General features: G+C 44.4%; 1 protein-coding gene across 2 annotated transcripts in view; it reads right to left on the bottom strand.

The window, feature by feature from the left end:
• CHAF1B (chromatin assembly factor 1 subunit B) overlaps positions 1–20,362 on the bottom strand; it is a 322,331-nt gene that overhangs the window by 229,202 nt on the left and 72,767 nt on the right. The window contains exon 2 of one of the 2 annotated variants that reach the window (XM_078656876.1): positions 8,533–8,707. In XM_078656876.1, the coding sequence (XP_078513002.1) occupies positions 8,533–8,658 (126 nt within the window). In that variant the 5' untranslated portion in view covers positions 8,659–8,707. The remainder of the gene's footprint in view (positions 1–8,532; positions 8,708–20,362) is intronic. The other variant, XM_078656877.1, reaches the window with a different exon arrangement.

Genomic DNA, 20,362 nt, shown 5'->3' on the forward strand with positions numbered 1-20,362 from the left:
TACCTGACTTCCCCCCTCCCCCCTCCCCTTAGATTATTGCGACTTGACCCAGCACATGCCCTTGATGTGGAGTGGGATCAGCTCATTTTGAACATATGACTTGGAACTGTCATCACCTCCACCCCTATTGGACAGAGATTCTGGAAATCTTGCGGAATTCGACAAGATTCCCAGTGAAGATGTTGATCAAACATTGCCTTTTAGGTGTATTATCGTCCCCCAAACCAAAAACCCGCATGCAGTACAGATTTACCTCTCTGGGGTTAGTTCTTGGGCATGCATCGAATAGCTATACATTGGAAGCAGTCTGCAACCCCTTGTACGACTAAATGGAAGGCAGATGTGTGAATGGGGGGCTGCAGAATAACACCGCCTGCACATTGTTCGCACTGTTGAAAATGCTGAGCGAGACGTGGAGTATTATGCTAGAGAGACTGCAGGCGACTGATTACCCGAGTGGGGATACAGCAGACTCGCCCAGGGTGGCAACCCACTCTCAGAGGGTACAGCTGTCAGAAACTTCCCTGTCTGATAATGACCATGGTTGATGGACGAGTAGATTGACTGGCAGGGGGCTGAGGGGTCCAGAAGCCTATACTCGGGTCAAATCTTCTTTATGTGGGCCCTGTGGGGGCGCAACGGAATTACCTGCATATCCTATATATATATATATATATTCACATTAGCTAGGTTGGTTCCCTGTTGCCATGTACTGGAAAACTTAGAGACTCACAGTCTCATCCCTCCCCTGCCCAGAACTAACAGGTTCACACCTGAAGAGTAAACCAGGGATGGGACAGCTGCTAACATATATACCAGCCCGTCTGAATGCTAAAAAAACTAAGAAAATACTATTGTGCTGTACCCCCTACCGCCAAAAGTTTTGTAAAACACTGTTTAGGTTTATAAATAGATAAAAAACCATGAGACAATGCAACCCAATTGAAATATAGTATTATTACCCTGAATGGTACCTGTGGACTAATCAAAAACACAGAACTTCTCAGGTCTTCAGAAAAAGTGTGATGAAAAGAGTGTCTCTCAGTAAAAGCTCTCTGGGGAGCAATCCCTTTTTTAGGACGAATCCCCTCACTCACCATAGGTGACATGCTTCATCATATGGGCATCTCCTCCCAGTGGAAAAACCTAGTTCTACTGAGGGCTACCACTACCTCACTGTGAGGTAGGAGCTCTGGGATGTTTTAGCAATGTATCCTATGTTGGACTATGGATGCTAAAATCCCATAGGCGTGTATAGGTGTAGGGAGGGTGCAGCGCTGTGTGTGAAAAAGCAATAGTGATGTTAAAACTACCTAATTTGGTACAAAAATCTTTGATTGCCCATATTGGCAGGATTAAAAAGCAGTGCAAAGCAGTGTATATTAAACAACTATGGTGATCAGGTCGGTCGACATGTTTCAGCCTATATGATCTAAATGTATCGGGCTTTCATCAGGACCATAAACAATGCTGCTCTGAGAAAGTATTCGGTCATCAACCTGTCTCCAACGAGATTCCAGAGTGCAGGGGAGCCCCAGCAGGGTCATTTCTCCCATCCCCTCTTCCACCCCTCCACCCCACCCCCCCACCTCCCTCCCTCCCTCGTGCAAGAAGCAGCAGGCCCACGCCATACCTCAATCGCCTCCTTACCACTGTCAACTCTGGCCACCATCTTGCAGAGCCACCTCACCAGAGCATAGAGGACAGTCATTTATTCTATATTTTAGCCGCACAGCGCCCTGGCCCGTGGTCTCGGGGCTCCAGGGAGTGCTCGCCTCTGTGTCTGGCTAGCCCTGCATTTTATTCAGGGTGGTGCCAGAAGGGGGTTATTTCCCCCACAGAAGCGCGGAGCTCTGCTGCCTATTCCATTGGCAGTTAGCCACACCCCTTCACTGAAATTGAAACTCGAAAGTGCTTTCAGTGTTCTGGGGCTCAGCCATGGCTGGACTCACCATTCAGCCAAGTATTCATTTTCCTAGTGGGCTGCAGGCTACTGGGCAGCTTTCAGAAATGGATAGGCATCCACGACCCAATCTTTAAGTCTGTATGGCCCCAATTCTAGGTGTGGGACTCTTGGTTGAAGAAAATCAGGGTGGAGGTTCCGATGGTACTCAAGGAACCTTACCAATATTGGGTATTTCTGAAAATTAGAGACCCGGGATAACCAGGATGAATTGACTTGCACGGCTTATCCTGTATTCTCCCAATTTCTCCTAACAGAAATAGTACCCCCATGTAATGGTCCTAGCACACAAAGAAAAACACCAAAACTGTTCCCTTGTGAATATCACATTAAAACTTCTTTACCTTCCCACAGCCACTTTTGATGTGTTCATGTCTTGTATTATGGGGTCATCAACAAATGCGTGAAACTGTTTGTGTTAGAAGAATTGTATGAAGGATGAAATAACTATTTGCTATTGACTGACAAGTTCCAAAGTTTTTCGTCATATAAATGGAAGCACACTTAGTTTTTTCATCTATATTTTGTCATTTGTAGGACGTTAAGAGTAAAAATGGATCCAGACTACCCACACCACCCCGGACTACCGCATTAATTTCGTTTTCATAAATGTGTGAGGTTGGTAGGTGCCCCTTGGTGCCAGCAGGCCGGGCCCCAAAAATGCATCTACCTGCATCCCAAAAGAAAGCCTTTTGGGAAGAAGAACTGAAGCTTTTTTTGAACTTTTTATGTTGTGGCAATTGGCCCATTAACCCACGAGGCATTATTTTTAAAAGAAGTGTGGGAACAGTGAGTGTTGGGACTTAATCCAATCCCTGCTACTTCCAGAATTTTCAGTCACAGATGTGCAAAGGACATCCAATTTCTGAAGCACAGTTTGACATTTACAGGGAAAACAAGCATTTACAATGCAATGGTCTCGGCATTATTAAAGGTAGAGCTATTGGCACTGATCATGATTTTTTTTTTTAAATCTCAAATAAATGGCATTGTCGTTTACATTGCCAATAGCTTAATCGTTAAATAAATGGCATTGTCATTTACAATGCCAATAGGTTAATCGCTCGCAAATGCATGACCTATTGCATTTACACCCACACAGAGCCACCCACACAGAGCCACCCACACAGACAGCACCACACACAGACAGCACCACACACAGACAGCACCACACACAGACAGCACCACACACAGACAGCACCACACACAGACAGCACCACACACAGACAGCACCACACACAGACAGCACCACACACAGAGAGCACCACACACAGAGAGCACCACACACAGAGAGCACCACACACAGAGAGCACCACACACGGAGAGCACCACACACGGAGAGCACCACACACGGAGAGCACCACACACGGAGAGCACCACACACGGAGAGCACCACACACGGAGAGCACCACACACAGAGAGCACCACACACAGAGAGCACCACACACAGAGAGCACCACACACAGAGAGCACCACACACAGAGAGCACCACACACAGAGAGCACCACACACAGAGAGCACCACACACAGAGAGCACCACACACAGAGAGCACCACACACAGAGAGCACCACACACAGAGAGCACCACACACAGAGAGCACCACACACAGAGAGCACCACACACAGAGAGCACCACACACAGAGAGCACCACACACAGAGAGCACCACACACAGAGAGCACCACACACAGAGAGCACCACACACAGAGAGCACCACACACACACACACAGGCACTTTTACGTTTTTACTGCTCACCATTGTTGGAGGCTTAGAACTATTTTTTTATCGTCAAAAATAGTTCTTGATCAATAAAATTAGTAACAGGTAAATAACAGAAGATGCTGCTTATACCTGGACAAAACATCTTGAAGCAAAACGGTTCTATTAACATCTACTCAGTCACCAAGGTAGCTTTTTAGAATCTCGTTAAAGAACTGTCAAATAAATGTTTCCTTTGCTGGGTTTCACATCTTCCGAACCAATATCCTATTAAAAGACTGAAAAGGAAATGACCAAGCTTGAAAGAAAAATGCAACCGTTGTTCCGCAAGTTCAATGTGCAGAGCACCCTTAAAATTTGCAACAAAAAGAATTGTTGCTTTACGAATAAAAGTAACTAATGTATACAACAAAGGCCATAAATTGGGTCCACATAGCACAAATTGAGAGCCCAACAAAAAGGTGCTCCTTCATCAGAATGGTGGCCAGCTCGGGTCAGCAGACCATTTTTTTTTCTGCTGACCCGAGCAGGCCAACATTCTTGTGATGGCTGTGATTCCCAATAGGTCACAAATTGCAACGTACCTTATTAATATGCATGAGATCAATCTATTTGCGACCCACTAGGATTTAATGAAACGCAAAACAGTTTCACACATTAGAAATACTGATTTACTAATTGCAATTCAGAGTTGATCGCAATTAGAAAATCAGCATTCCTAATGTTAGTACATGTGGCACCAAGTTGCTTAACACTAACTGCATTTCACTTCTCCCCACAGTGGTTATGCTTGCGTGGTGGAAAATTGGTCAAATCTCCTACTCCAGACAGAGCGACAGTATGGGTAATTACAGATCATTTGAAACGGTGGGTGGCCGATAAAAAAAAAAAAAAAAAAAGACAAGCAGATCCTGGAGCAGAGTTGTGAAAAGTACTGCCTGAATTTTACTTTTAAGGATATCGAAAAATCTGCCCATCAGAAGAGAAATGAACGTTTGTGTCTGTGTTTCCTCTGAGCAGCTACTCTAATCAAACAAACAATACAGCACGGCAACGGTAAACACAATGCAGCGCAATTCAAGCCACAATGCCAACTTTAAATTTAATCTCAGTCCTGTTTTGTGACCATCCATATTGTAACGGACACTATTTAGCTGAAAATGTAACACAGTAACAATTATACGAACGTGGGGGGCAATTAGAATCCAGCCTATTTCATGTGCTCTACTGTTTTACAGACTAGCGCCACGAGTCTGGGTTCTAAGAGCAATCCATCAGAAGGGCTGGCATCTTTGTCTCACAAATAATATTTCTAAACAGCACTTAATGCTTCCGTGCATTGATTTCTAAGCACTCTAAATAACTGACAGGGTCTTCCTATTTTAGGTTAAAATTAGAATTTCTTCAGTCTGTAAGGTAACTTTCCTGTGAGTACTCTGCATCGTGCAGATTACGGGCTCCAGAAACAGATCAGTGGTTCCGGAGTCAGGTCAGATGTTCCAGAGACAGATCAGTGGTACGCCTACTGATGAACTGCCTGAAGTGCACAGGACACCGCTTCTGAGCCGAGAGAGATCAAGAGGGTCAGAGCCTTCAAGGCAATATGTGCGTTTCTGTCACCTATATATATGTTGAGGTGGCCAACTCACCCCCTTCCATGCCCACTGTCAATTAGGGTCCCAAACTAAGATTCAGAATCCCTATAAAGCTACGAATTCTGGATGAAGGCCACCCACAGCAAAATGTATGCAGTTTTAGAATTTAGTTTACAACCCTTTACACAACTTTAGACAGAAGTGGCTCTCCCAACTTTGGACTATCATTCATGAAACGACCTGAACAGACCCTTCACATAATCGCTCAATCCACGCCGCCTACATTATTTCAGTGACAAATCTAATGTCCTTGCCCCTTCATGCATATACTGAGTGTGTATTGTTCGAGTCTCTAAACACACCTGGGTCTAAGGAAAGGCCTCCTGACACAAATGAAACAGGGGCCAGCTGTTACATGCTAAGCATCTTTTCGAAACCAACGGGAGGGTTACGTTTATGCAGTGACCGTGGTTTAGATAATCAGGGTCGAATTCACAATAGGTGTGAACCAGTCTGACTCAAAAACACTATTCTTTTTTGCAGGGCCCCGTGGCTCCAGGAAATGCGAGCAGCCTAGTTTGTAATATTCGGTGTGGTGATTTGCCCTCCCAGTAACACTTAACTAGTGAGGAAAGCCCTTGAAAACGTGCCATTGACGAATGGCTAATATTGCTGCTGAGGGTATGAACGAATAGCTGACCCTGAAGTGGCAGACAAATATATGAAAAAGTGCTTGGCGAAGTACATAGACGGATAATTGAGGGAATCAATGAACACACGCTTGAAGCAGGATGACGATTTAAGGAGGGAATGTAAGAGATGTACAGATAAACGGGGGGTGCAGGGGAAGGAGGAGGAGGAACAGGTGGGTCGAAGGGGAGAGATCGATAAGGAGACATGTACACAAAGGCAGATACGAACGACTGGGTGAATTAATCACTGTTCAAAGGAACGAATAAGTGAACTTGATGGCTTAATGCGACAACAAACAGTGTAATTAACAAGTGAACGGCTATATTACTAAGGTCACAGGTGATTAACTGGTTCAGTGAGTGAACTGACAGGGGACCAGACAAACACATGAGGTGACCGTATGGTAGAGTCGTGGATAAACAAAAGAACAAGCGGTGCAAGTAGTCGCAGGTGATGTTAATGAGAAGGTAACCTGTGTGTGCGAACTAATAGATAAATAAACGCCCCGTACCTCCCCACTCTGGTAGAGCTTGTCGAGGGCCGCCCTGGGTGCCAGGAAGTCCCGGTGCCGCAGATTCTTGGTGCTGCTCTCCTTGAACCACATGCCCGGCACTGGAGAGGCGCCACCAGGAATTAATGCAAGGCTGAGCGCCTGGAAAGTATCTGACACTCGGAGGCCTTGGTTAAGCGGGTTCCCGCCTACTGACTCCATAGTAGCAGACCCCCGGCGGGCCGAGAGCGGCGCCCTACAGGTGGGGATAACGGAAAGTGGGACCGGTAACCATAGACACGAGGGGCTAGAGCGTCTCAACCAACTGCAGCTCAGGATACAAGAGTGAATAGAGCCTAGAAGGGGCTAGAGCGTCTCAACCAACAACTACAGCCGCCTAGAACCTGCAAAGTCGGCAGCTTGGGCAGTTATGCCCGTTGAGGCCCGACCTCTACGATGCCTACAATACAAGCAGGGATCAAGTTAAGAACACTTATACTTGCCACATACTACATCCCAAAACAAGACCAAGACGATAGCACGAAAAACTGCACAAACGGGGTTGTGAGGGCTAAGGGGGGGGGGGGGGGGGGACTGATGAACAGCTGAAGAGTTGACAAGGACACACGGGAGGGAAGGGGGTGGAGTCATGGCTCGAGCGGAGTACTCCTATGCGGCAATGAAGACAAGTAGGGACCGGCCTGTAATCCGGTCGTCTGTATCCATGAAGCGGGCAGCAAGTCAACCAGTGATAGGCAACGGGTGAAAGGCACGAACAAACAGGGGTGCAGAAGCACTAAAAACGGCACAAACGGGGGCAGAGGCTCGAGGCTCACCTTCACTGCAGGGAAAAGAAATATGGCGGCCGCAAGCTTCCGATTTTTTCGGACTCGGGGCGTGGTTTTGCTGTTTTGAGTGACAGACAACGTCACTGTCTAAAGAACAGCAAAACTTACGCCCCCAAATCCGAAAAAGACGGGGCTAAATCGGAGTGACTCATCTCTCCTTCAATGGCTGGCCTCCGTTTAGGAAGCCAGCCAATGGAGGAGAGACAAAAAGAGAGGCGGGATAAAGCAGCCACTCTAAGTAACAATAATTCTCCGGTCTTCCGGTCTTGGCCTACGGCCAAGCCTACAGTCCCTCGACCTAAAAAGGTGGTGGGATCCATCAAGCCACACCACTCTGGACTCCCACAGGTCTATAGCTTTCAGAAATGTTTGGGACTGATCGACCCGGTGCCCAATTAACGAAGGCAACTACCACCACAAAAGTCTATCTTCGCCAAATAACATTTCCTCTCCTCATGGTTATGTGTTGGTCCTTTCCCGTTCCATGTGAAAGTCCCACTCAATTGTGGGGTTTATTTTTTTGTTATTGTGATGAATGTGGGAACTGAGAATGGTATGGTATATGTTATCTATTGAATGTCTCTATATTTTTAGCTTACGAGTACAAGTCAGTGTGCAGAAAAACAAAACATTTCTGCAATCTGCCCGATTACTGCTCGTGCATGCCTCCCTTGCAATATTCTTCAATTCATTTCAGTTGTTGATATCCATGTCCCTTCACTTGAAACAGTTCTGGATTCCCAGGAGAGAAAGAGACTCCTCTGTCTCACTGCTCATATAATAAATAGTCATCAGTTTTTGCTTCCCTGTTTTCTCGCTTGGGGAGGTGGACGGTGAAACTGGAGAGTGAGTGGAGACCCACAAAAGCCTCTGCTAAATTGACTATTATTCCAGTTTTCTAACCTCGCTCGAGGATCCCCTAAAACTTAAACTGAGGAATCGCTTCTTTTAAAAAAAACTCACTCTGGCAGATTTAGTTTAAGAAAATATATCTGTAGAACGCATGCTAACTTAAGCCACACTTTACGAAGTTCAGAAGCAAGTAGTCACTGCCTTTTAGGTCATTTATGATCAAGCATGCCTTTCGCTGCTGTATATGTAAATACACTTATGAAAGCAGTGCCAGTAATAGAAGGGAATAACCATCTCACATAGTCCATATACATTTCCTAAAACCATATGATTTTTTTAAATCTTAAATTCTAGAATAGGTATCAAACTTACACGAACTGTAGTGTCGACTCCTGCTGATGCCAGTCTGTTGATTTTGCCATCATTACCATGTTGGAAGTCTACGCTGTACACAGGTTCTTTGTTGTGCCAGGCTATTTCACATGTTATAAATTTCATCCTTTCAAGGAAAGAATTGGATCAGGTTACTTCCAAGTTCAAAGTGACACTGTGCGTAAAAGAACAAATAAAATCAATTTTTAAATGAAATCTATGACAAATATTAACATTAAGAGGAGTTTCGAAAAACATAGATTAAAGACAGCTGTCTAAACAATATTTTGCCAGTTTGTTACTGGGCAGTCAGTGGTGGGTACTAGTCAGTATTCAGCATGGCAGTTACTTGACATTCCAGAGGTAGCGAAGTCAAACATCCACAACTTACTCAATATGGTAAAGGTTAGAAACAGATACATCCTGAAATAACAATGTAAGAAACTGGGTTTTGGGTTGAGGTGGTGAAATTCTATACTGAAGCAACAACCACAATCTTTGTCATGGTGAACCACAAAAGTAACTAAATTAATATGTGCTCAACCCTCTGGTAGCACTAAAGCAATCAGGCTTAACTTGAAGGCAATATGTAACGTATTTATGTAGCACACAAAAAGTAATAAAGTGAAAACACAAGAAAAACCCCAAACAAATAGAGAATTATAATACATATAATCCCATGAAAATGAATTAAATCCCAACAATAGAAGAGGAGTTATAAGCTATTAAAGTTTTTAGTGTAAAATAACGCCTTAAGATCAAAGTCCAAAAAGCGGGTATCTGGTCTTGTGAGACTGGAGCAAAGTCAAAAGTTATGTGCAATCACAATGGAGAGCTGGTCAGATACAAGGAATAGATTGGGCCGGTTATCTGCTTACCTTCGGACTTAGAATAGCTCTTGAAGAAAAGTCCAAGAGAAGGCAGAGTTCTGGATCGGCTGGCAGGTAGTTTCTGCTCTTCGGTCAGTACTTCTGGCACTTTTGGTGGAAAGATTCAAAATCTCATGTTGCAGGGGCAGCACTTCTAACACTACTTTCAAGAGTCTAGGACCTGGGGCATAACCTGGGACTCACTCCAGTAGAGACCAGGTGCAGGATTCAAGGTATCTAGAGCTTGGTTTATCCCAGTAGCTACACAGGAGGCCAGCCAACCAGCCATTTGAGTCCATTCTGGAGTACCAGAGTTCAAGGACATGATCTATTTCGCCTTCAAACAACAGAGCAGTCCTCTGGTAGATGAAGGGCAGTACTTTGAGGTTCAAGGTAGTTCTTCTGAAGTCTTACACAGCTCCTGGAGTGTACTCAAGTAGTATTCTGAGGGATCAATATTGATACTTGGAGTCGGCCTTTGAAGTGTGCTTGTATGGGGGTAATTTCCTATACTATCTCCACATATGGGTCTGGAAAGTTTTTTCCTTCCCCTGACTAGGCTCCAAGAAGCCTGGGGTGGCAAACGGCTAGTGTCAGGGACCTTTGTGAGTGTGTTGGAAACAAGCCCTTTGAATTGTAGGTTGGGGCAAGGAACAGCTCCACAACCAGCAACCCTGGCAAGAGAGCCCACCCAGCTAACACCTTTTGTCTCACTGCTGGTAGAATACACAACGCTCAACAGTAGACCCATTCACAGTCATGAGACCTAGGACTCTGAAAGCAGGTGCCAAATTGTTAGGACAATAAAAATACCAACTTTTTAAAATAAGCATTTTCACAATTGTAATTAACATCTCACTACCATTAAAAAGGATTTTAATTTACAATTCATTTGAGCCCAAACTTTACATCTCTATCTATTCCCAATCAAAAGTTAGCACTTATTATAAGGTAATCAGGTTACCCAATTCTATCCAATGGGAGAGGCAGACCGTAAAAATTAAGAACACGTCCTAAATTTGAATTTCAACGCAACCTGCACTTTGGGCCTTTAGGGCCTACCTTAGGGGTGACATATGTATAAACAAGCATTTCCAGTGCAATCTGTCTCACCTTTCGGACCTTATAAGTATTTGGCTGTTCACTACATTATTGTGGGTACAGCAACATTTACTGCTGTAGTGTGCACAAAGCAGTGAAAGGGTGCAGAACCAAAGGCTCTCAATAGGTGTCCCTTAGGAACTCTTGGCCACATAAGGCACTGCACCCTGCAACATAGATGGGAAAAAACAGGAGACAGAGTTCCAGGTTGTTTTAGCCCACCTCGGAATGTGGCGAGCTGCTCTCAAGCAACACAGTTGCGCGAGTTCTCTTCACAAACCCAAAGAAAGGCGGATGAAACAAGGCAGAAAAGACTCCCATTATTGTGAACTGTACAGAGAAGTACACCAGAGTCACTGACCTATAATCAACGTCATTCAGTTAACTGGTGCACATTTGGCTGCAGCAATTACACTTCAGTAGCATGCAGTGCGCGTGAGCGGGTATAACTGACACGGTTGCACAGAAAGACACACAGTTAGAGACTTCCTATGACCCTCGTCATAAGCAAAGATTTTAAAAAATGTAAACTTGGTTTATCAAATTGTTCTGAAAAGAGAATTCAGAAATGGCCTTACAGACTGACAAACCAAAAAGAAATCTCGGCGTATCACATACATGAAGAAAACTAGCTGTGTCGTTTTAAACCTGAAAGTGGGAGTCAAAAGACCAGAGTAGCCGTCCCTACATATTACCATATGTACAAAAGAACATATTAGAGAACCACAATAGTGCACCTCACAAATACCAGCCAGAGAGAAAATTGCTCAGGTTCAATTGTATAGGAATAGTGAATTAAACTTGCATGTGACGATAGGACACGCCAGTCAGGCCGGGTTGTTCGAGTGCACCCTTTAAGCAAGGTAGTTTACATAACAGCTTCCACCATACAGGGCTGTCTAAAAAAGAGATCCCTTTTTCTTGCGTGACTTTAACACACACCCATACAATAAAGTGCAAAATGAACTGAATCTGTTACAGAGAAGGAGGGAACTCTCTCAGTAGGTCGTGTCACCAAATACAAGGGTAGAGGAAGTGAAATGCACCCATTTTTTCCCTTGTCCCTGCCCCTGCAATTGTATCCTGTTTGCTGCTGTGGTACTGTGGGAAGTATGTAGGGTGGAAATCAAGAGAAAGTAAACATGGCTCCTCAAGATTGGTTTTTTCTGGCCTGACCAGTCCCTTCAGGGCCCCACCAAGAACCGGGGCAGAAAGGGCATTTCTAGGTTACCCATCAGCAGTACCCAGCTCACAGTCAGCTGTAAATATGAATACAATTTACTTTATTCAGGAAGAAAAATAACTTTCCGAAACACATAAAACCAATTTTTAAAAAACATGCAGCGATCTTGGAGGCAGGGGCAGGAAAGCACTGTTGTGCAAGGGGAAGGGAGGGAGAGTAAATTAGGGCACTGCACTGTAAAGCGAAAATGAACCAAATGTTAAAACGAGCAAAACGAGCAGTGGTCTCGGTAAGGTGGAGGCGGCTTGCGAGCAGTGCTGTAGGAGGGATGAGGTGGAGGCACAGGGAGATTAGGAATCGGCAAGCAAATGAGGTGACCGAAGTTTCATTGCACAACAGAACATTTAATGAGACAAGAGGCAGGCCAACAAAAAAATAATAAAGAGTTCTCTCAAAGTATAAATGACCTGAAATGTAAGAAAACAAGTAACTGGGGCAGTCCTCAGAAGATACAAAATTCCAAAAGGAGGGACTACTAAGTGTATTTACTAATGAAAAGCCAGCATTTCTAAAGGAAAGCAAGAGGAACCAATGAAAAAGACGGGCGTTTTTTGGAAGCCCATATCCTAGATACAGCAGGTCGAGGGAGAGAGCACATGCGCCTAGGCAAGACCTAACTAGCATTTGCAATGCAATAGGTCTCGCATTATTAAAGTTTGAGCTATTGGCATTGCTAAATAATGCAACACCAATAGCTCAAACTTTAATAATGCGAGACCTATTGCATTGCACATGCTTGTTTAACACCTTGGCTGCTAAGGCTTTTCCCGTCCTGTGCTGACTGATTGATAATCCCATTATACATGACGAGTTCACCTTGTCATGAGCACAGCTCCAGTGTGCCTGATGACGAGCTGACCTGGTCATTAGCATAGAAGGGGTTAAGACTAAGGTAAACATTTATGTTACACTGATTTTTTTTCGTTTCTTAATCACATTATATTTCAGCATGGTTAGCTGTCTGAACACATCTATGTAAAGGAAAGAGCTACAGTTGCTAAGCACGTTTTTATGAATACAATATTGTTAATTAAGCAAATAGAACACAAGCAAGCTCTGAATGTAACATAATCTGGGTACTGCTGCTTTACTAAGTGGCAGTTGGCAACAAGGTACTTGTTTTGCTGAACATGCTTAAGGATGTAATGAGTTTTTTATCATGCTGTGAAAGGATTACAGCCCCTCAGAGGCACCTGCATTAGAAAAGCAGCAAGATAACTTCATGAGTCTGGGGAGAAATGAACTATCAACCGTCCAATAAACAAAATGTCCACTTTTATTGACGCTCTTCTAACAGTGGTGAACTCCGAAGTAAAACGTTTTATGAGAGTCCAGTATACAGCGCTAGCATGGAAAATAGGTCACTGTTATTTAATGGAAAACTGAACAGGCCCGTTAACAGAAACGGCCAGAAGGCCTAAACATTTGGGAAAGTGGGTGCCTCGGAAAACGTTGCTCAGGAGACAAGGTTAGCAAAGTTCAACAGGCAACTCAATTTACAGCTGTAATATCTGAGAGAAAGGAAGGGGAGAAGACAAAACGAGGGTGAGGGCAAAAATGAACAGCCCGGTATAGAGCCGTTTCGGCACCTGCTTTTTTAGAACCGCCGTTGCTGTGCCCCGGCTAGACCCGGCCCACTTAAAGCCCTGGACCTACTACCCCTCGGTTACAAGGAACAAAAAGAAAATGCTTGTGTTAGCCCCCAGTTGTAAATGAGACACCACAAATAGCCATCCGTTTTCCTGCACTGTTGTATCTGCAGTTCCACCAACCTCAGTAATGTAAGCATGCACAAACCCTACCCAATCACAAAGAAGCGCCTCGGGTCTCGTAAAGTATGTGAAGCACTGTGCTGATAACACGTGCAGATGCAGAGTAACCTATTGCGATCCAGATCTGTCAGTAATAAGATGAAGTGATGTCTGTCGACCGCTACATCGTTCATAGTAACTCCCGAGGGGGCAGGTGGAGGGAATAGAGCGTGTGCGATTCCAGGGTCCGTTTTGAAACCCCGAACAAAAGAGCTCTCGCCTGCGGGAGCACTGCCACGCAGTGCAACGCAGGGCGCAAGCCTTGAAAAGGAGGGTTAGGCCCACCAAAAACTTTCTTCCGCCCGGTCTAATTTGTAGTTTAAAACTACATTTCTGACTGCAATGGCAGGCCTGAGACATGTTTTATAGGGTTACTGTAGTGGGTTGCACTATGAGGGCTAGTAGCATTTAACTTACAGACCCTGGGTAGATCTAGTACCATATACTAGGGTCCTATAAGCAAATTAAATGTGCCAACCAGGTGTAAGCCAATTTTACTATGTTTAGGACTTAAGCACTAGTTAACAGGTGGAAAAATGCAAAAACAAATTCAGAGAACATGATGGACAAAATTTTTCAGGTGACCCTGAAAAGTAAATTTTGCCATGTTCTGTGTCCCTACGTGTTCCCCATCTTATGTTATGTGTGCATGATTAATATGCATATGCATCCCCATGTTTGATTAAAGACGCAATTACAGTTGTGTCCATCTCTAGTATGCCAGTTCCCAGTTCTCGTGAAAGCTACGAGTATTAGGCCTATGTAAAGTTACGTTGCCACGTTTCTCAGTGTGCACGTTATTTCATTGAAAAGTCCCCGTTTCTAGGCCTCAAAAGGGCCCGGACACCAGATTCAGCTCCTGTCTCCTGAACCCTCGCTGAGGAGCGATACAGCCCCCACCTGTATCCTCGACCCTTCACTTACTTCCTGCCTCACAGTGCCCGGCTCGGCCTGGCTCTGCCTACGAGTCTGCCAAGAGTATGTTATGATTCTAGTTATCAGTCCAGCCCTCCTTCTCTGCATTCCTAAGCTACTGAATCGCATCAATAGTTTCCGTCATTGTCTAGCCTTTACGTCTCCATGTAGGAGAAATACTGTATTAATGGTCATTTAATATTCTTCATCACGCACTACATGTAGAATAATGCATGCTCCAGTCTTAGAGTCTGTTAGCCTCTCCCCTCCTGACTCTTAGTTTATATCAACATGTTCTCTAAACATTAGATACTAGATAGGGTTTAGGTACATGTCGCCCTGACTCTCCAGACTTCAGTCTCTACTCCTAGCACAGAGTTCATAGCCCCCAGCTTCTCCTAGTAACACGTCATTGTCAGTTTGCGCGCACCATTAGGTTAGAGGTCCCGGCTCCTTAGGTAGCCCCCTCCATGTTTCCGCCCCATTTATGACATATTCTGTTACGTTTACATCACATGTCCATGTATACGCCTCTTGTTACACCCACTTTCACCCTTATCTTTCGCGACTGCTATTGACCACACCCACTGCTCCGCCTACTGTATTCACTGTAATGCAACTGTTTTAGTATATATGCTTGTGTACTGTTATTAAATGTTACGCCGACGCCGATTCCTTTTCCCCTAGCGCGCTCATTCCCTGTCCCCCCTGCAGGGCCCCTGCCATCCTGTTCCCGTGCAGGTTGTCCTGTTCCTGTCCTTTATGCTGTATTAAACCTGCAAACTCCTACTACCTCGAATCTTGACTCTTATTTATTGAGCTATCTGTTATTGCTATGTCCAGTCAAACCTAGATCCGGTATTATTTATTTATATACCACAAGAGGGGGCCAGGTCCAACACCGCAGTAACAGTAAAGTACACTCAACGTATGTGTCCAGCTAGTGCCTTATAGCGACATATTTACAGATATGAATCACTGTTTAAACATATAATACACAAAGAAAACAAGATGGTGCCAGCACTTACCGGGCAGATACACAAAGAAAACAAGATGGTGCCAGCACTTACCAGGCAGAGCTACTGTTAAATACCAGACTTTCTATAATATGGTAAATATGGCCAATGCTACTTTAGATGTGGCTGCACTCAGGTCGACAATGGGAAATTCAAGCCTCTTCAGGTCTTTCTCTATCTTTTACAACCTGCTCCTGTTGATCCAATTAATGCGACGGCAGAAATGAAACCAAAAGGTCTATATGCAAATACTATACAATTGAGTCAAAGGTGCAGTTCATAGTTCACTTGAAACCTATGTCCGAGCCAGTCATGACTGAGGATCTGGATAGGCCACAAAGAAGCCAACACAAGTTAAGGCATCAACATTTTAAGTTTTCAGCAGGAGGCTTTATAAGTAGAATAAACACGTACTTAGAAGTTTAACTATGGCTCCCCTGTCAAAGGGTGGTGGGGAGCATTTCAAAAGACTGGTTCCACCACAACTTTTGCAGTGGCAAAAGCAAAGTAGGGACCCCAAAGTTGCTGCAGTTTCACCTATGATGAGTGTTGTTACTGGAAACATAAGGGCCACACAAATGGTTCAGACGTTTCCAGGTTAAAGATGACCTATTCCAGCCAACAGAAACGAAACGAACCCCAGGATTAAGAAGGCCTGTGACAGGCATCCTGAGGGTTCTGGGAGGGCCAGTAACAGTTCTGGTTTCCCATTTCACTCAAAGTAAAAGCATTTTTGCTGCTTAGTAACAAACAAATCTTCCATTCGTCTGAATTCTTCTCTGGGGGAAATCACATGGTCCTTATGTGGTCTGTAGTGTCATGTAAATAAAGAACAGAACAGAACTCTTTTGGTTCCTGAAGGACCCCATAGGCCTGTGATGTAAGTGATGGGGGGTAATGAAGTGAATGCAGGTTTAGAACGCCGAGTTCTCCCTTACACAAAGAAGAATAAAGACTACTCTACGTGTGTGGCATAGTCATTAGTGAGTACACAGGCTAGATAGGACGCTAAAACTGGCAACAAGTAGGGGATAAGTAACCCGTAGATCGAAAGCACTCTCCCAGAGAGTTTGCCGTGGTCTAGCAAACTGTTTGTGCGTGCCACAGTCGAAGTGCAGATTCAACATGGGCAACTGTGGAGTGTCAGCGCAACACCAGCCAGTGTAAAGTGATTGTGAACTCATAAAGCATAAGTGAAAATCTACACACCGGTGGCTGAGAATCGAAATGAGAAGGCCACAAACTGAGGTACAACGCTAGTACGCAAACTGATGCTCTTTGTCATATGGAGTGATAATGCTAAAAGGTGGATGCAATCAGGTCTCGAAAAACAGCGTATTGTGACAATCCATTGCAAGTTAAACAGTAATCTGATGTGCTATGAAGCAACCAGATCAACCAGGTGGTTATGAAGAAATATTTAAGCGCAAAGCCAATTAAATATCATAATGTTATCTGCTTATGAAATAATTTGTATTGTAAACAACAAAAGAGTATTACTTCCTATCAAGAAGAAAAATAGAGTAAAGTGAGCATGGGGAATCTTACTAGATTCGGAAAAATCATTCTAGATTTTTTAAGAAAGCCCACACTCACCAACCTAGTTGGTGACATGCTTCATCATCGGGCCCCACCGGGAGAGGCTGAATGCCTCCCCAGTGTGCTGCGACGCCAGAGTTACTGCGGAGCTGGATTTTTGGGAAAGTGAAAGTGTGATTAAGTGGTTTAAAAGTGTCTAGATTGTGTTCCAAAATAACTTTATTAGATGGCCAATCTGACAGGGTAAAAACAAGGTGTGGGAAATAGGGCTAAATAAATTGTTCAGCTGTTTCCCAATAAGTGGGGTCGACATGTTTCTGCCATCGTGGTATAGTTTACCTGGCATTCATCAGGACCAATAGACTGAACCTCTGCAATATGGGCGCGCTAAGGCACACCCTAACCTGAGGATGTGAAAGTGAAAAGGTAGGTGTAAAAAATGTAATCCAGGAAAAAAGTGAGGTTACCCTTTCATTTAGGGAAACCCGATTGCACCTATGGAGAAAATGACAATAAAGAGAGAAGACAAGACACACAGTTATTATACATCTTGCTTGGTTGTTTGTTACAAGATTTACCATGCTCAGACACTTAATTTAGTGCGCTTCTACTCAGAAAAGATCCTGTATCCAGAGGAGGGCAACACGTGCTCATTTATCATGTGACACTACCGCCAGCTAAAACAGCATAGCAGTGAAAGGTTAAAATGACCAGTCATTTGTTGAGTAGCACTATGACACCTGCATGCCTACTAGGGCGTTTAGCGGGAAATGTTGTGCAGTGTGTAGGTCATGTTGCCAGTCCGTGAGCCTCCACAGCGTGAAAAAAATACCCACAGAACACATGCACAAATAGACGGACATAAAACAAAAATAAGCATCTCACATTTGGTGTCAGAAGTCTCAACACCATGGGTCTCGGGCCTCCTGGTGACGAATGCCCCTCGGATGTTCCTAAATGATGTCACCTTTAGGAAAGAATGGGCCACGATAGCATGGCATTGCATTTGTGACCTGCTAGTGCTCATCATAAAAACAGCCCTACGCCTATCAGAGGCTCTCATGATTGAGATACAAAAGACAGAATCACCTTTTAAGACCACACTGACAGGGTACAAGAAAAAACTTGAAGAGATCAACAAAGAAATTACTGAATACATAGACAGTCTAACTCAGTCTAAAGTTACTAAATTTCAAAAAGATCTTAAAAAATGTGCATTTATCAAGGTCTATCCCTATGCTGACCCAAGCTACACACCGTCTGCAAGAAACCACATCAATTCTGATAACTCAGATGATAACTCATCTAATACCAGTGGGTCGAGCGGGGGAAGTTTCAGACAGCGACAAAGAAGAGGAATAAAGGGCACCCATAGACGGAATTACCAGCAACCACGATGGCCACCTTTATCTACACCGGGGGAGGACTACCCAACATGCATTTCCAACAACCACATTTCCCAATAATGGGCTGGAATCCAGCTTACATACATCCGTCACAATTCCATCAGAACCCGTACCAGCCTCCTTTTTTTAGAGAGAGGCCGGAGAGGAAGAGGCAAAAGAAGGGGACAGAACCAGGTCACATGGGACACAGGGGACATGGTGGGGAACAATACACGCAGCAAAGCACCGCTAGCGAGCACAAGTGCACAGGGAGTTTAATCACAAACCTTTGACACCATACTAACCTCCGCTGAAACCCAGGTCCTGGAAAAGAGGCTAGGCTTTGTACCTACGGCCTGCCACGACAAATTTAAACTACACTGTGAGCTTTCAGAGTTCGTTAGGAAGCTGAAACTGAAAGCGTTCCTTGAGGGGAAGGAGGGCAATGCATCACAGTGCTGCCGAATTCCAAGCCCTACAAAGACTGAAAAACAACATGGAGATCACTATAAAACTAGCGGATAAGGGTGGAGGCATAGTCATCCAAAATACCAAGGACTGTGAAAAAGTATGCCAAAACCTCCCGGATGACAGGAAGAATTACACCTTACTTAGGAAGGATCCCTCCCCTGAGCTAAAAGCAAGAATAGGAAACTTGGTAAAGGAAGCTGAGGAAAATGGCCACATAACAAAACATGAAGCTGAGTTTTTGACCACAGGGGCCAGTGTGATACCATACTTTTACGCCCTTCCAAAGATTCATAAAAACAAAATGCCCCCTCCTGGACGACCTATAGTGTCAGGTATTGGTTCTTTATTGGAACCACTATCACGGTTTTGTGATCATTTTCTTAAACCAATTGCCCAACAAAAATCGACATACCTAAGGGACACAAATAACCTTCTACAGCTGTTATAAGGCATAACCTTTGAGGAAGGGTCTACTATACTAGTGACCCTTGACATCGAGAGTCTGTATACTAGCATCCCCCAGGATGACACCATCAGGGTCTTGGGTCCTGCTTTGGACTCCATAAACTGGGAGTATCAGACAACGAAGACGTTCATTCTGGAGTGTGCCACTTTGGCCTTAAAAGAAAACTTCTTTGAATACAAGGGAAATCTATTCCTCCAATGCACAGGCACTTCAATGGGCAGTAACTTTGCCCCAAGTGTGGCCGGACTTAAGGTCCACGACTTTGAAGCCAAATTTATCTTGCCTACAGACACCCCCTATTCCTCGTCCATAGGCTTATGGAAGAGGTACATAGATGATGTCCTCCTAATCAAGAGGGGTACCAATGAACTCGAGTGAATTCCTGAACTGGATCAATACCCTAGATGTGAATCTAAAATTTACACACACCTGCAGCAAACAGGAAGTGGTCTTTCTAGATGTGGTAATTGCTATGAGCAATAACAACTTCACAACCAGAACGCACTATAAACCTACTGCTAAAAATTATCAGCTTACATTCTCCAGTTTCCATCCACGGACCCTGCGGGAAAACCTCCCCTATGGCCAGTACTTGAGGGTCAGGAGAAACTGTAGCGACCTGAAAGACTTCCGTGATCAAGCAGTAGATCTGACCGCTAGATTAAAAGTTAGAGGCAACCCTGACGAAGTCCTAAACAAAAGCTACAAGAGAGCGAAAAAAAAAAAAACAAGGGAAGCCTTCCCGGAAGATGTCACCAGGGAGCCCCAAGAAACCTCCCTCACTTGTGTAACGACCTACAGCAGCATGTCCAACGTTCTGAAAAAGTAAATTAATAAGAACTGGAAAATACTTACCAGCAACAAAAGAACATGAACAAAACCACTATTATCTTTCAAGAAGAGACGGAGCGTGAGAGACACTTGTTCACACACGTCAGAGAGAGAGATCTGTGATGAACGAAACATCCGTCACTGACACCTGGGGTCTCCCAAAAGTGGTAGGCCACTACCCTT

This window comes from Lissotriton helveticus, chromosome 8 (assembly GCF_964261635.1).
Source record: "Lissotriton helveticus chromosome 8, aLisHel1.1, whole genome shotgun sequence".
In the NCBI taxonomy this organism is placed as follows: domain Eukaryota; kingdom Metazoa; phylum Chordata; class Amphibia; order Caudata; family Salamandridae; genus Lissotriton; species Lissotriton helveticus.